Here is an 18,700-nt window from a genome sequence, read left to right on the forward strand (position 1 = left end):
GATTTATCATTCCATTAACTTTATTTAGGTATATGTCCAGCTTGTATTAATCAGGGTATGTGTCGGTGTAATATGGGGAGCAGAGCAAGAAAAGACATTGAATGGGTAGAATGATATCGTGACAGACTGAAAGAAAGAAAAATGTCAACTTTGAAGGTCTCATAGATAGTTTTGTCAGCAGTACATGTATGTCCAGGCACCCAGGAGATGTTCTGTCCCTGGCTCACCACTCTTCTTTTTAACAACTCGCAAATGGACAGCACAGCCTCTGTACATGATGCAGTACCACAAATTGCAACAAAAGTCATTTGAACCTTTCCTATCAACCACTCCCTTTAGAAAAGACAGGCAGAAACACAAGGCCTATAATAGCCAGAACACGCTGGCACAACGTGATTTGCACAGATAGTTCATAGTCTTGGAACAACAATACTGCATCAAACAATCATAGTCTGGAATCTAAAATCAGAAGGCTGTGATTGGCTGGAAGGTAGAATAAAACAAGGTCACACTTTATTTCAATGGTCTACTTTGGACATTCTACTAACTATAAGTAGCTTGTCAACCACGTCAACTAACTCTCATCAGAGTATTAGTAGACTGTTAGTAGACTGTTAGGTTAGGGTTAGTAGAATAAGTTGACATGTAGTTGCAAAGTTACTCATAGTCAGTAGAATGTCGCTTAGGGGAGCATCACAATAAAGTGTTAGCTGATATTAAGCAGAAAGTTTGCTGATATCTAATGAGAGTTAGTTGACATGCATTTGCTAAATTACTTATAGTAGAATGTCTAAAGAGGACAATTGAAACAGTGTTACCTAAAACAATTTCTAAGGCAGCATCACATGAGTCCCAATCCCAGAATGCACTCTATGACAAGACTCTTGCATTTTAAACCGTTTTTAAATGTATTGATTAAAAATAACCATAGCCTCACACATTTTTTATATAAATATTCCATCCAACATTTGCAATGTATTTTTTGTGGTTATTGAAGCATCATGTTATTAGTTTACTTATATTAAAGCCAAACTCAGTTGGGTCTCATTTGAGGAGGGGAGTGTAAAGCATTTGAATTCAGACACCTTTGAGGTTCCACTTCCATTGAAGACGCTGCCTCAGAAGGTAGCTGCCTATTTAAACAACAGACAACAAGACAGCTCACTAGTGTTTGGAACTGGGCTTCTGTCATAAGCTTACTAGATCCTATTTAAAGATCAAAGACTGTATTATTCTGCTTTATTCAGTGGCGGACCCCATCATAGCTGCCCCTTAACTACAGCAGCTGTCACAGAAGTGTGTTCCATTTCTCTAATCCAAACTGCCATTCCAGTAAATTCACAAAATAAAATCCAACCAAATTTCCCATGTTACTGATCTCTCAGTAGAAACATATCCATGCAAGATTTGAACTTATGACCTCTTGCACTTAGGACAAGTATTGTTATTTGAGCCATCAGCTCATGCTCTTGCTTTAGACTGAAATGCTAGAATCCCATTTAACAACTTTATATGATTGAAGTTGTTAAACATTCGCCGGTTTCCGCCTCTTTCTTCTTACAACATTTAACCTTGTTACACTTGCTTTTCAACATGTTTCTGTAATGCCAGGAACTCAGAAAAGAGGGAATGTGATTCAAACAGAACTGAGCTCACCTTGAAAGGCTAACTGAATAACAAGACACAAGTGCAAACAATCAGGGAATGAAGGAAAACAGGAAACATTACCAAGACAGAACTACAAACTAAAAGTCAAACGAACATATTACATACTGTACTGTATGTATATCAGTGGTACATTTGAAGCATATAATCACAATATGCCTTAAAAAATGGGAACGGTTTAATTTCAGCTAACCACAATAACAATATTGTTGTAGTCCGTTTTCATAAACCACGAAGCACAGAAAAACAGCGCTGACATTTAATTATGTAGGCTAAGACAGACATACATTTCTCACACATGTATTTTGTTGTATATTTTAATCCATTTAATTAGCAAGTATTTGTAATTTGTAACAAGATACTTTTTGTTGTATTTGTTTCAAACTCTGCCTATACATACAATTCACTGCAGTTTTCTGAAATGAACACTATGAACACAGTACTTATTGATAAAAAATAATTTCCACAAGGTTATTTCCAGGCTTATGTCAACACCGACAATGTTAACAACGATGGGAATGCAAAATAGAATGTATTAAGCTAGAATATATATTTTTTTGTTATGTAGCTGCATAAACAGAGGCTCTGTTCTTTCTTTTGATATATTACAATATTCAATATTATTATAATCAGATATTCAAACAACAAAATATTCCGGGGGCCATTACATTTTTATAAAAATTATCAAAAATGCTTGTGGTGATTAGCAAAAACGCTGGCTGGGAAAGTGTTAAAATAACTATAAAAACTATGCTTTTCTGAATACTATACTAACTTTTGTTATCAGGCACAGTGAATGCATTTCTATCAACCTATCCATGAAGTACAAGGCGCATTCCAATACATTGTTTTTAGACATCAAAGTGCCTCAAAAACACTTTTACAAGTGAATAATACTATGATGCAGTCCCAAATAAAGTACAATCTTCCCTTGGTTTTAAATGATCAAAATGAGGGGAAAGTTCAGCAAATTCCACTCTAGAGATATCGCAGTGTCAAAACCAATTTACCAGATGTATCCCTCATCAAAGAAGCGTCCCAAAATACATGACACAGCAGGAGGAAACAGTAAGAATGTCAGATTTGTAATAATCTATGATCAGTATTCCAGGTCCTGAGCTAAACTGATAATAAGCACCCTAGTCACTGAGCTAAGTAAACTTTGACTTGAGTCATTTGTCTTGAAATGATGTGGCGTGCCGTTGTGTGCTAAACTGAAGAAGTGAGTTATCAGCTAAGGAACCAAAACATGTCTTTAGGAAAGACCTCAAGTGGCATCTGAGTGCTGATGGCTGGGAAGCACAAACTGTCACGGATGACAGGAGAACATGACAACTGGCTATGCCATAGTGCACATCGGTAAAGAACAGCTGGAGCAAATATGACTTTAAATCTAACGTATTTGCCATCTGAAATCATTCTAAACAATCGAAAAATGGACACAACCTAAAATACCCAAATATCTGTGTTGGGAGTAATTAAATGGTTAGCGGTGACACTTTCATATATGTCTTTTTAACTTATTTGTCAGTCTATTTTTCTGTTTTATGTCAGTCTGTTTTTCTGTCATCCATCCATCCATCCATCCATCCATCCATCCATCCATCCATCCATCCATCCATCCATCCATCCATCCATCCATCCATCCATCCATCCATCCATCCATCCATCCATCCGATACTGTACTTACAGTCTACTTACGCATTCACTTTCTTGTTTCATCACTCATGAACTCCCATTATATTCAAAGAATGGTGTGTAAAAAACACACTTAATCCAAATTGCAGGATCGAATCTGTATTTTGTTCATATTTTTAGTCAAAGGGATGCAGCATCAAAGGCTAATCTAATAAAAATCACTCAGTTCCCACGAGCACAGGAGATTACAGACAGCTGGCTATTGTCTTATGGCATAATCCATATGCATGAGAAAGTCATACTCTTGCTCTTGGCAGTGATGGGCATCCTGCCAGCATGAGTGACTGATTCCAGTACAGATCCCACAGAGCTTGTTAAGACCAATGTGTGATGTTAACGGATGTGTGTGACCTCAGATCAGTGGAGGAGTGTACTTCAGATGCTGAGATAATGACAGTGAAGGTGTGCCAGCCTGTCAGGTCATTTGTACAGTCATTATGGAGGGATGCAACAAAAGTGACAGCTTTTGTAGGGCATAATCCGTTTTCACTCACGTTTTCCTCCAGGCAGAGACAAAAGAGAATTCACATGTATATATTAAGTACTAATAGCCTATATGTAATTATATTTCAGAATTTGCTGTATGACAAGTATAAATATAATACAGAAATATGTAATATGACAGAGGATTACAACAATGTCACCCTTCAGACACCATTTGGAAAATCAGGATACATCTTTAGCTAACTTATTTATAGGATAATATCTGTCACAAGAATCTGGGTAAATTTGCTTTGACATAAATTTGTTCTGACTTGCTATATGGAAGCTTAATATGAACGTGCAATGGCAAGATGGCTTTCTCCATAAAGGGCTTTATGTTATGGTCACATGTAGTGCTGTGAATCTTTGGGTTAGATATTCATACGATTCATGAATGTTGTTGCAAATTCTGATTTGATTAAATTCTGATGAATGATTTGATTACAATTCAAGTTCTATAGAAACTGTATAATCAAATGTAAAAAAACACTGCATATTCTTCACTGTATAAATTAACTTGCGTTAATTCATCTACAAAAGTTATTCAGTCAAGTGATTGTCTTTTGTCATTTAGGTAACACAAAGTATATAGAAAGCAGTGTATACTGTATATTAAGACATATGTCAAACTACTCCTGGAGGGCCACTGTCTTGCAGAGTTTGCCTCCAACTAGCTCTAAAACACCTCCGTGGAAGTTTCTAGGGCTGTGTCCGAAATTGCCTCCTATACCCGTAATTAGGGTGCTGTTTGAGGGGACAGCCATTTTTAGTGGTGTCCGAAACCATAGTGGACGTCATCAAGTGCATTCATTCAATCTCACAATGAACCACAATAACGAATGTACAATTGATGTATTCACTCACTTGTTTTAATTCACTCCTTCAAGTGGACTACATTAGTGGAGTAATGTAGGGAATAGTGAATAAATGGGTGATTTCAAACACAGCCTATTCCTGAAGAACTTGATAACCTGGTTCAGGTGTGTTTAATTAGCATTTATACTAAACACTTCGGGAAAGTGGCCTTCCAGAAACTGAGCTTGACACCCCTGCGTTAAGACCTAATGCACATTTGCCAACATAAACAACCGTGTTAACGCAAATACGCAAATGTTACCTGGCCATACAATGAGTTGGCAGCTTTATCAGTGGCTGGATTGACTTAAAACGTTAGATACATTTTTAGCATTTAAACAAACATTATACATTATTCAAAAATCCATATTTCGAGATTGATGTAAATGCACGGCAGGATTTGTAACGATGCATCAAGAAAACAAGTGAATCGCTATACACTCCTAGTCAAATGACAACTAGTTACCAGAGGTGGGACAACTTACAGGGCATACAGGCTCATCTTACCCCAGTGACCACTCTGTGCTAGAATTACGGTAATAACAGCACAAACCTGATGGATGAAGACCTGGGCTCCACGTGGGCTCAAAAGCAGGATAGCTCTTCGGAGGGTGTCCCTGTAGCGGTTGAGTTCCTCTGTGCGCATGGAGGTGAACAAACTGGAAAACACACCGCTGATGTTCCTATCCACTCGCTGCAGAGATACATCCAAACCTTGTCTTGATGTCTGGTCCAGAAAGACCTGCAGTCCACGGATATCTGCAAGGCATAGTCATGTAGCAATTAAAAAGGGTTCAAGCCTGTCAAAATGAGTTATGTTTGGCCAATTTGTCATCTTTAAAAGTACATATAAAAAAGAAGAAGAAGAATACAAATGAGATATGGACAAATTAAGTACGGTAGCCCTCAAATTGTCACAGATGGAAACCTGTGAATATAGATTCTTTCTTGTCACTAATATCCAGAGATGTATAATTTAAAATGAAGCAAAAATATGAAGTCATCTTCAGAGGATGACACTTGTGAAAAAGCCAATTTTCATATTGATGTAAGACCTCAAAGATGATCTGTAATGGGTAAGTAATTAAATAACTATTACTGTACGTTCTGCTTTAAATCTACTTGTTTCAGGAAGTATTTAAATGCTTTGTGCCTGGATATTGTGCCTCACCCTGGGAAGCAAATTGCCCATCACACCCTCTCAGCGGCAACTAATTGACAGAAAGAAAAGCTTTTATGTGGGTAAATGAATGGCAGCCTCAGAAAGAATCTGCAGAAAGATACAGTGAATATCCGCCAGAATTGAAACACCTGTCATATAAAGTTCTCCAAATCCCTGAACCTTATACGTTAATTCATTTAATATTTTGGTAAATTTGATTAGTTTAGCTTCCGATAAGAGTGTACTCTCAGCACTGTTTAAAGACTTCTAATGTCTAAAACCATTCCACACAATTTTGCAAATAAATAAATAAAATTGTTATGTTTCAATGCCTGGTTCACATACTGTATATAAAGCCCTAATATACTAATACAGAGACGTAAACATACAGTAAAAATGATGAGCTATCTGCAGTATCAAATTATTTGACTTAATGTTGTAATCCATTTGAAGTATAATGTGGGAGGTTCCTACTCAATGCCACTGACTTCACAATAAACAGATTGGATCGTTTACCATGTTTAATACCATTAAGATTTGCTGAAGAGGTTTTATCATGTAATTTAGGACCTTTCAAGCAAATGCACTGATGTATTATAATTAATTCTGCACATATGGTGGAATGGCTAAACTGTTTATTATTATGTTTTTTATTAAAGTTAAAGCATATAGTGCACTGTTTTCCAAGTCATACGATAAAGTGACAAGCAGTTCGAAATTTAAGTGGTACATTCACTAAAAATATTTCCCTCCAATGGAGCTTGCAAATTTAATCATGTTTTTGTCTATTTAGGTGGAACGTTACGACGTGTTCCAGCAAGATTTATGATGTTGAACGTCATTATATCTTCAGTGTTTTGTCATTGACATAAAAACAGTTATATTTACAAATAATTTACACTCACGAATCTGTCAGATGAATAGAGTGCATGTATGGGCTACCTTTTATGGTGCATTTTGTCCTTCTGAGCTATACAGTCCTGGATTGAGTGAAATGGACTTTTTATGATTTTGTCACAAAAGCTTGAATTTTACCATCTAATGTGTTAGCAATGCACATAAAAACTGCCATCTGGACATCAACAAAGATGTTTATGGTACAATTATCTCTGGACAGTTTGCAGTTTAGTCTGAACAACAAACTGTTTCCTTCCTTACACTGCATGCAGCAATATTTGTGCATGGAGAAGGGGATGGATTTGACAAGCAACCATTTCAGTACCAGCTGTTGAAATCCCAATGAAATTTAACAAAGACACTCATGGGAAAATTATAACGAGCAGGATAAGAGATAATCAAAGAGCTGAACCACAGAACAAATCCCAGAAAACATGGTCTCCAGAGGATCAATCTCAGAGGAGAGGACTTCCTCATTCCATTATTTTTCATTTAATATACAATACAATATATATATATATATATATATATATATATATATATATATATATATATATATATATATATATATATAAATCATAGCTATTGTGATGCAATTTTTTTGTTTGTCCTCCACTTGTGCTGAGGGCAGTGTGAGTCATCATGAGTAGTGCCCCCACACACACACACACACACAGTGAGAGAGAGAGAGAGAGAGAGAGAGAGAGAGGGAGCTCTCAGCATTGAAACAAAGGGCTGTAAGATAGAAACTGACGCCATAGGAGCAAACATAAACATGAACACAATAAAGAAACGGCCAACTGAGGTGCATGTGAAGCATATGGGTGCACTTCTCTAGAGTTATATTTGTGCCGCAAGATCATATACTGAGCACACAAAAGAGCATTTTGCATGCGCGCACACTCTACTTTTGAGGGAAAATGATAATGAATGATCATTGTAATGATCTTGCAAAGAAGACATGATTTTCAATGAAAATCAATTTTGCAACCAAAAAGTTAAATGTGTGCAGTTGTCTTCTTTTCCCTGTGAAGGTTTCACTTGCTCAGTGCCCTCTGTGCTCTCTAAAATGTAACTGCTCATTTGCTTAACAAAGCTAAATTAATTATAGATAATGCCATTATTCCAGCAAATCAGAGATGAGGCAGATAAAATGGGTGTTTCCAAACCAGCATTTAAAGGGATGGTTCGGAGTAATTTCAACCTAGGGTCCTTTGCACCATGACCTCGAGCCAAACACTCCACCAGAAGCTTGTTTTCCCTTGGTCGAACATTATTAAAGTTAGAGCTTATATAGAGATACTATCAGCCAAATGGCTTAGAGCAGGTGCTAATGGATCCAACGTTGTATCTCGTAAATTACCCCACTAATAATGCCCGGAATGGTACCAAACTTCTACAGTAGTACAAATAGGTTATGTACTCATAAGACCAGGCATTGGAAAGTGTGTAAGTACATCAGGAGTTTATTTAAATTACACTTGCCTGATGGCTTATGCTAACGCTAACCTGGACGTCGAGGTCACTTCCGTGATTTGGGAAAAGTCCGATGTTGCGCATGCAGAATTGTGGCACAAACATAATTCCACTCTTCTCCAGTGTTACGTCCCCTGATGGTATCGAATCAGTCACTGCATTTACAGTCCCCACCTTTTGTGACAGATGAGATGAGTGAATAATAGGTTAATGTTAATATTAATGTTTATTGATTTGATCATTCTTGATTCCTGTCACATTGTTAATGTGTTTTGTTCTGTGTTGTGATCTTGTTTCCCCCTGTCTTTGTGATTTTTGGTTTAGTCCTGTTAGTTTTTCCCTGTCTGTTTAATTAGTAATTCCCGACACCTGCATCTTGTTAATTTCCCCATTTACCCCAGTTCTTTTAAGCCCTGTGTTTTCCCTTAGTGTTTGTTGGTCGTCGTCGTTGTAAGGTTGAGTGTTTCCCTTTGTTCCTGAGAGTTGATTTAAGTAATACAACTAAACTACATTCAAGTACCCGTGTCCTCGTCTTCGGCATCCTGCACCTAACCTGACAATTCCATTCCATTATGATTGTGTGTTATGGCATATTTAAAGACTTCCAAATATTTCAGAATATGTATAATAATTTACAATTGGGGAAGAAAACAACAACAATTAACATTTGTTTTTACTAAATCTGCAGAAAATTTAATTCAGCATGAACTTTCATAAATTAAATTGTGCATCTCTCCTGTCCTCTATAACCTGTTGGAAATTGTTACAGTGATCATAATTTATTTTAGTATTTGTTTTTTTTTACACATAATTGAGGCACTGAATTTGAATTATCGGATCAATTATTTTTTAAACCCCTGAACTTGGCCTAATTTTGATTGTGAAAGGGCTATAATATAAACATGTTAACAATATTACAAGTCATCAAGTCATTGCTACTTAAGGCCAGATCAGATATCGCATTGTCTTGGTCTTGTTATGGAGTCGGGAGCATTGGAATCGGATTCTAACAAGTGTGAAATCCCTTGAGTCCCTTACAAAGAAAATCCAATAATTATTAGGGCTAAATTGACAATATTGATTTCCTGATTTAATCTATATTAATTTCAATATACTATCAATTCTTAAATAAATCTTACAATTAATCAGCAGTTTTCTGTTTATGCATAAACAAAACTTGACAATAAGGTAAACATTAAAGCAAGCCTCCTATCCAATAGGATAAAAGCAATAAGCTTTGTGCTTGTGATAAGAAAAATAATCTCATCGACTATAAACAGTAGAATGGAGTGGAGTTAACTGGAGCACGGAGTTAACAGGTTCTCTCTTCTTCTTTCCTGCTAGTTATAACTCAAAATAAACATGATAAACATAATAATATATGCTGAAAGATACAATGGTACTTGTTAATGTATCAGCTTTTATATACTAGTACAGTAAGTGTTCAAATACAGACATACGTCAATAGAACAACATGATGTAAAGAATGTGTTACATTTAGCCAAGGAAATGTTCATAATTGTTTGTTTATTTAGTATAGTTTATTACTTTTTATTTTATTTTACTTTTTTGTTAGTAATGTCATAAATATTGAATGTATGTTTGAATAAATTAGTCATGAAAACACTTGACCCTCATCTGGTCTCGGTCTTGAATCAAATACTCAGGTCTCGAATGAGCTGGTTTTGACAAAAATCTTAGAAGCAGTCACATGGACTGTGATTCAAAAGTTCCAACGTGCATCGTATCGTATCGAGTATGGTGCTAGCAACGCCAAAGTCGTAGGTCAATTCCCAGGGAACACAAATACTGATAAAATATACCCTGAAAGCACTGTAAGTCACTTTGGATAAAAGCATCTGTCAAATAAATAGGTGACACTTTACTGTGAGCGTTCAAAGCCTAAGGTTCCCCAAACATGAAAAGGACATTTTGTGTCATTTGTTGCCAGAGGGTCTAGTGTACAGGGAATTGCGAATAGGCGGGGAGCTTGCTAAACTTTACCAGCATAGCAAAACACAGAGGCTAGTGGGGAAGAACAGAAGATGAATCCAAAAGGGGAGGCGTTCAGTTTCCACTCTGGGGATGCTATGGGTTTGACTGCCGGAGGCCGTTTTTCCATGCAACTCTCATGATTTATAAATGAGAGACACATTATGTTGCTTGACAAGGAATTGCAAAGACCTCATTCTCAATAAAGATAATCTGTCTTCATGTAGCTACTATTGGCTTATATTTGTTTTTTACATAGCAAGGAGTTGATTGGGTAACACTTTAGAATACTTTTGTGTCATTAATGATTAACTACACAGGAACAAATTAGTAACACAATATTAATAGTCTAGTAATAAACTATTATTAACTAACAAGAAACTCTGATTAACAAATTAGTAAGTATTAGCGTTTCATACTTTTTGTTTCCTTCTGAAGGATTTGGTAATACGCGAGTCATTGCTAGTGGGTTACCAAGATATTCACTTTAGAATGAATTATACATTATGCATTATTCACATTAATTATGACCCTATATAGTTATAAGTTGACGAATAAGGTATGAAAACAATATAGTTATTGATTATCTAATAGTGAACTACTGCATTCAAATGCAGTAAGTAATCTATTACTTACTAATTTGTTAACCTGTGTAGTTATAGAGTAATGACGGAATAGTTTTCTAAAGTGTTATCGTTGATTGTTTTAATGTGGTAACTATGCTGATAAAAAAAAGATCATTAAAAAAAAAGTGGAAAATATCTGTTTTGGCAGCAATATTGAGCTCACGAGTTAAAATGTATTCAAATGAATGTTGCACTAAAAGATAATTGTCCTTATGTCCTCACTCAAAAGGTTGTTAAGATATAATATCTGTATTTTAGCTTTTGAGTATCAGTATTTTGAGTAGTTTTTGAGTTTTTGAGCATCAACATGTATTGAACAGTGTGTCTCTTTTCAGATTAATAGAGCACACGCCAGAACTGACATTTCCTCAAATCAAGACTGACCATTTTTGCTATTTTTCTTGGATTCTTGGAAGTATTTTTGTTGGAATATTTGTATTGTGTTATTATATTAGGATAATAGCTGTACTGGGAGCTTGAAGAATGTCAGCAGAGAAAATTAAGCTGCATCTCATTAATAGTTGGCGTACTAAAGCAAGGCTTAAGTTTAAATTGCAGAGACATGTAGTTCTACGTTGGACAAGCTGTCAGGACCATCTGGCTGAGAGAGAGCAGTCTGGGGGACACATGTAGTCTCGCTGTGATGTCATCTGTCTGCCTTTGATGCCAGTAAGGTAGACAGTTTTCGGTTTACTTGGCCAGTATAACATCTGTCACTCAACAATGAATGAGTAAGAGTAAAAAACCTTGGCTGATTTTATTATTTTGGACATTTGTTGAGGAAACAGATTGTGCTAATATGGTTCAAGTATTATTAAGGTGATACACAAAAGAGTTGGAAATTATGGCTATAGAAAAGTAAACATGTCTCTTCAGATGAAAGGACAGGGGCTATTGTGTTTGAAATCCCTATTATTATCCTTCCAGCAAAGTTACTAGATCTCATCTCAGCAGGAATTGTTGGTCATGACATCATGACATTGTCCTGCAGAGTTTAGCTCCAAGCCTGGTAAAACTCTCCTGCATGTAGAGTTCTACTGTAGTTCTCCTGAAGACAATGATTAGTTTGTTCAAGCTCCATGCAGGACCGAGTTTGCCCATCCTTGGATTAAAGTGCGGTCAAACTAAATTTTGCATTCCATTCACTTCTATTTGTGCAGATGTAAGTGTAGGAAAGCAAGAACACAGACATACAAAGTTGAAGTTTCATCATTTGCTGCTCATCTAGCCATCTCTGACCTGTAAATTCGTGCAGTGAAAAGACCATTGATCAATAGAGGATCTAAATGTCACAGATTGACCTCATGACTGGATACAGAGAATACAAACTTCAAAGCCGTGGTTTGCTGTGTTGTGGGAAAGTGGAATCGATAGTATATTTTTACATTTTATATTACTTGCGGTTATTTATTAAAAGCACAATAATAACACCGGAGTGTTTTATCATATTCTGTTTCCCATACGTCTGCAATAGTTTTGAATGCTTAAAATCTAGTGTGATTTATAGTCCCATATAGGCCAATTGTGAATTATGTGCATAAATGCAGGGCTAGAATGGCAGGGTTTGACTGCTGCCATTTTCCTCAAGTGTAGACATTTTTCTCACTAATGGTCTGTATGTCCCTCCAAAGACCTGCAAACATGGCCAACGGGAACAGCAATACATAACAACATAAGCTCATTGGGCGGGAAAAACAGGCCTTTTCCTACTATTTTTGTGCGGTTCTATTTGTGTGGTCCTATTATTTGTAAACTAATACATTTTTGACGGTTACATCACATAACCAGCTCCATATGGCTTTTCATATGTAGTAAACTTGTTCAGTAGCTCATGTTTCAGTCAGATGAATACAAGCCATGATAAAATAACTCAAATGCTTGTACAAGCAAACTAAAATTGCATGTTTGCTACAGTAAATGTTTCTTTGTGTCACGTTTGCATTTGTTAACCCTGGCGGTTAGGTTTAAGGTAGGGTTTAGTGTAGGTGGATTATTATTTTCAAACACAATTAAGAATTAACCTTTTAGAGCCACTCATTGAACATTTAATTAAAAAATTGCTGTGATTCATACGTCACTCAGCGTAATAAAACATTGCCAGATTCCGTTAATCTGTTTTGGATAAAACTGATCACACTTTTAGCACCACTCACTGGACATTTCACCTTGAAAGTGTCACAAAATGTGCATGAAGCAACGCAATATAATTTTACAGAAATGTAGTCACAGACACGTTTTTCCAATGAGCCTATAGGATATAATAGGATTAGTAGGATATATAAGTCAAGTGCTTTGTATATTTCCAGTGTGTCATTGTATCTATATATGACAGTGAATTATTTATTGCCCACAGAATCTTCAATGACCCCTGTGGCTGTCTCTCTGGGAAAGACCCATCTGAGAGCAGACCATCCATGGCTGAAACTTATGCAAGTGGCTCTGAGCTGGGGCTTTTGTGTCCATCTTGCACTTTAGTGACGTCAGATCAGAGGAGACAGCGGTGGCTCTCTGCTGAAATTTATTTCTGTTGTCTCAGGCTTCTGCGGTGCCCTTTAAAGCTGAACAATGACGTACCGTTGGCACCTTGTTTCATTACGCCATGGCCCTGCAGATATTTCCTGCTTAAGATGCAGTGCGGTGTTGACTCACTCTGAGGAAAAGAGCCTCTGCTCACTCAGGTCTCAGCTGCCCTTTTCTTCAATGCCAGCAGGATCCTATACTTTTTAGATAATCCCAGCTTTGAACGCACATGCTGAGGTTTTCTCATCTGACAGAATAGACATGTCTTTGTCTGATCCCTAAGTATGTTTCAAAAGTACACAAAATCCTCAATGTAACATTTTTATTAAAAGGTACACTACAGAGGATGAATTATTTAGCTGGAAATAAATGCCACAGAAGAGTAGTGCCAAAGCACACCTGAAACACTTCCTTGCAATTTTATGTCTGAACCATGTTGAGTCCAGAATTCTTTAGAGTAGCTAAAATAAACACGTTTTAAAAAGTAAATAGAAAAACAGGGCAGAATAAATCCATTATCCAAACAGCTTGTCATATGTAGGGTCATGGGGATGTTGGAGCCTCTGCACTTTGGAAAGTAGGCAGGGAAACACTTTGGACCAGAGGTAGCCAGCCCTTCTCCTGGAGGGCTAACGTTTTGCAGACGTCAATTCCAGCTCTTCAATTGACCCTTCGGGGAGTTTGATTGACAGGTTATCTGACCCATCATACTTCGCCATCCGCCATTTTGTCCGACAAAGCGGTCAGAAGAGTTAGTAGATTAACATGGGAGGATTTGAACTTGCAAAACGGAGTGTACTGACGCCTTTCCGCAGTTAAAAAAACATTCCTTCTTATGTTCATTCATGTTTATTTGATGCTATGAATTAACTAGAAGGAAGAGATGATATGTTTACGAGCAGCTTTAACTGATGCTCTACAGCGATCTGTCACGACACATTAAAGAGCCACAAAACGGTATTCATTGCTTACATTTATTTTAAAAAATGACAAAATTTGAAAGGTGAGACTTTGTTTAATATCAAAAGTAACCCAAAAGTAACCTAATCTGTCCTGTGTCAGCACGTTGTCAGTGTCCTCTGACTCAGTATTTTTCACTGCGTGAGAACATGGTGTGGTGTGAGAACATGGTGTGGTGTGAGAACGGCGTAGCTTGTCGGACATAGCAACAGTAACTAAAGGGGGCGGGTCTTTGCGGACGGTCAATTCCAACACACATGGGTGTTGTTTTCAAGTAATCCTGAAGACCTTGATTAGCTGGTTCAGGTGTGTTGGATTAGGTTTGTAGCTGATGTACACTCAACAGCTAGAATACCCATAATGCATTCAACCGATGTACACTCGAAGGCTGCACCTAAGCACCTAAGTTGAAAAACAGTATAGGATAAAAGTATTATTCACAGTATTCAAAAAAGAGTAGGCAAAAGGGTACCTGGATGACCTACAGGTACTTCTTCTGGCGAGATTCTGAAGTGTGCATTAGATGGACACTTTACTATTCCATGAGGCCACGAGAGAGTATTTATGAATTGCAGTGAAGTGAACTGACGCTGGTAGGTCACACGATAATGACAACATGGCGAATGTAGTGCGTCCAGATTAGATCCATAATACACACAATCAGTCTATATAGAACATACTTTTTAGCGGTCGTAAGTATTTACTTATTCAGAGTAAGTACCTACTCAAAAGAGTATATGTGAAGAAGTCAGCTGCCTACACTATAGAAATACTGGATTAAAAATAACTAATTTTGTGTCATTTTTTGCCCCATATAGGCCTAGGTAGTTTTGACAGAAAACTAAATTGATATTTAGGCTACTACTTAGTTTACTTGGGAAGAGTTTGCTTTCTTTACTTTTAGCTGATTATTAACTTAACTTCAGTTTTTCTTTTAAGTTTGCTTGGCAAAAATAAGGCAATCGGTTTCCAAACTTTTTTTTAAGTAAACTGAACTTAATCGAATTTACAGTGAAGTAATTAGCCTACTTATTCAGAGTAAGTACCTACTCAAAAGAGTATGTGAAGAAGTCAGCTGCCTACACTATAAAAATACTGGATTAAAAATAACAATTTTTTTGTCATTTTTGCCCCATATAGGTAGTTTTGACAGAAAAGACAAGACAACAGTAAAAATCAAAAGGCAAACTGATAAGTATGTACACCAAGAAATGGACAAAAATATTGGCAAAATTAAAAACAATGTGTTTATGTGTATATGATTGGAAAAAAGTGCAGAAAATAATGGCAACTGAACAGTTATAGAGTAGTTAAACAAAATTTATGTTTAAAGTTTGAAATTGAATAACTACATTTCCTCTCTGTTTAAAGCATTTATGATCACTCCTCTCAAGCACCATTCTGGCTTGTTCATTTCCCGCTTAATACTTGAATGATTTGGATGAGAGAAAACACTCTGGCAAAACAATTTTAAGAACATGCTCCTCGATTCAGTCAGTTTCAAAGTTCTCTCTCCTCTCCACTTGGATTAGTTTTCTTCTATTTCCCACACATCCTGTCATAATGACCACAAACACGCTCTTTCTCAGTTCTTAAGGGGCCGTTTACACGACATCTTTTTCAACTAAGAACTGAAAACTTTTTATGCGTTTTGTCCGTTCATTTACAGTACATGACAATGCAGACTTTTGGAAACGGGATTCAAAGTCCACGTTTTTGAAACTGATACCAGTATAGTCTCCATGTAAACTACAAAAACGTGAATTTGCGGAAACGGTGACGTTATGCACATGAGTATCACAAGTTCAATTTATAGGCGCATAGTGTTTCTTTACAAAGTGACATCACTGGCCTGGCTTGAATAATACAGCGTTTTAATCATTTTCGCGGATCCATGTGAACTGGGATTGTTTTGACAACATTGTCGTCTGTACGTGAAAAATGCAAGGGAAATAAATTTCCCTTTTTAGTATTATTGTCATGTAAAGGTACTCTTTAGTCTCAAAGATGTTGTGGTCTTTTGATATTTCTCAGATCCCTCCCTCACTGTAAGTCGATGGAATTTCTCCCTCCCATTTTATTGTCCGCCAGGTAAAAATCAGAAAATGTATGGCACAGTGACACACAAAGACATCGATAACATCATTACCCAATATGTCATTAGAATTCAACAGCTAATTATTCAGTTGATGCACAGTTTGATTGGGAGGCAAGTTGCGTAACAAAGATTGCAGCCATTAGAGGTGGCTCATTAGGGGAGCTTCTTGCAGTCAGGGCTCTGTGGGCATTGACTGGAGAGGAGGAGGAGGATGAAGCTGTAAAGCACTTCACCCACTCAACTATGTGTCATGATTCCCCTAGCATTAATGTGCCACTAAAACAAATAGAGACATACAGCCTCTATAACGGCTGGACATAAACCCAGATTCACTTCACATTTGGCATTCTCATGTTCTCTTTTTTCCCACATCTGTTCCTTCGTTGGATAATAGGTCACTCGCTGCAAGACATGCAGCAAAAAGGATTTCTAGTACTTTGCAGAAGCCCTTGTCAAAACTTACAAGTCTGTGGAAACAAGGAAGTCTATAATACTCAGAGAAAGCAGATCTTTTTCCACAGTGTACAGAGAGCATGTGTCCATGGCTGCCAGATTGTGAAGATTAAGTAAAACAAAAGAGCAGAAAATGTATCCTTTTAACACAAAGGCAAACATGAAAACGTGTAGTGGGGGCTTGTACAGCAATCTGTAATATTTTAGATCCTTTTTAGTCAATATTGAATGTTGATATAGTCCCAGTTATCGTTTAATGACATTATTGTCATCTCGTCATCGTCTCATCTTAGACATGGGGGAAAAAAAACTTGCTAAGGAAGATTTTTCGTCATACATTTCTTTAATGCTATTAACAGTAGTCTGATAGCACTACAGTTCCAAACCCTTCAATGGTGATTGTCTTAAGTTGTGATGTTAAAGGCAGCATACATGAAAAGTAAACTTTAAATAAAGTACTAATAAAACATTTTCTATCATATACTGAAATCTTTAATTATATGATGGATATGTAGCTTGCAAACTATAAATGAGATGAAAACAAAAAAACCTGTCTCCTGTTCTAGCCCACATGTTGTAATGGCATTGACACCTTTAGTTATTGTTCATTAACTCTGCCATCAATAAAGCCCCTCCAGGGTAACTTCAGTAGTGATTTCTGTCTTCACTTCATCTTAACACTCCTTCAAAGTCATTTTTCATGTTTAGCCCAGGAATTGTAAAAGACCATCCCTTGTCTTTGCTTATAATCTATTCCACTCCAACTCTTTTAAAATATTAATAGATGCCAAGATGACATTTATTCTAATGCTATATATTTTGAACACAATTGTCAGATGGGTTCTACTTTGCCACAATTTGAGATTTTAAAATTGTGTAGATTTGTCTTCAGGGCTTAATTGAGGCTAAAGTTGTATGATATAGGCTTTTAAATTACTTGTTTTGTTGATTTCTAAGATAAATCCACAGTGAGCACAATCTCTGCAACAAACAAAGTTTCTGCATTTCTTTTCCATACACTTTTTATTTTATTTTATTCCATTAGCACGCCTACCAAAGGAAATCATGCCATCTTTCACTGATAGATTGAATGAGAGAAAAAATAAAATGGATTGAAAAAAAAAAAAAAAACTTATATGTGGGTAATTCATTACATGAATCATTTTGACTTTTGTAAACAGACTATACAATTTAATTGGTTAAGTAATGTTAACCAATGAAACCTTATCACAAGTGTTACCAAATTTTTGTATATCAATGTTACTACACAATATGAATGCAATGAATAGCCATGAGAAATTGGATTTGAGATATGACATGGTTCAGTCTTAAAATTGATTTTATTCTGGGGAGATGGGAAAGGGGTCAGCAAATGTCACAAGAAGCATTAAAACACAGCTGTGCCACTTGTCACACAGTACAATGGTTCCATCCCCATGCTCAACAGAAGGTCCTTTCCTTTCTATTTCTTTTTGTACCTTATCTGGGTGTTATGTGTGTGTATTTTAGGCCGTGGCTTTTGCTAAATTGTCATGCATGCCCTTTGAAGTTGTGTGGTTCTCTGCTTCCCTGACATGAGCTTTCTCCATGGTTTTACAGATCCGGGGCCTCATTTATAAAATGTTGTGTAGAAACCGTCCTACATTTGATCTTACGGTCATTTCTCAAATGTGCATACGTGTGATTCAGAGAAAGAACATATGCACAAAAACGTGTGTACGCCTCTCTTCCAGATGTAAAATGTAAAAATTGCAAATGATCTTGAAGTAAAAGAGCACCAGGCAACATCCAACTCTTTTACTTAAGAATTGCGAG

At 36.6% G+C, this 18,700-nt stretch overlaps 1 protein-coding gene across 1 annotated transcript in view; it reads right to left on the reverse strand.

Moving 5' to 3' along the window:
- Positions 1 to 18,700, reverse strand: part of grid1b (glutamate receptor, ionotropic, delta 1b) — a 434,864-nt gene that overhangs the window by 155,076 nt on the left and 261,088 nt on the right. The window contains exon 4 of the mRNA XM_079594461.1: positions 5,255 to 5,460. Within this exon, the coding sequence (XP_079450587.1) occupies positions 5,255 to 5,460 (206 nt within the window). The remainder of the gene's footprint in view (positions 1 to 5,254; positions 5,461 to 18,700) is intronic.

The sequence above is a fragment of the Phoxinus phoxinus genome (assembly GCF_949152265.1).
Source record: "Phoxinus phoxinus genome assembly, chromosome: 21".
Taxonomy (NCBI): domain Eukaryota; kingdom Metazoa; phylum Chordata; class Actinopteri; order Cypriniformes; family Leuciscidae; genus Phoxinus; species Phoxinus phoxinus.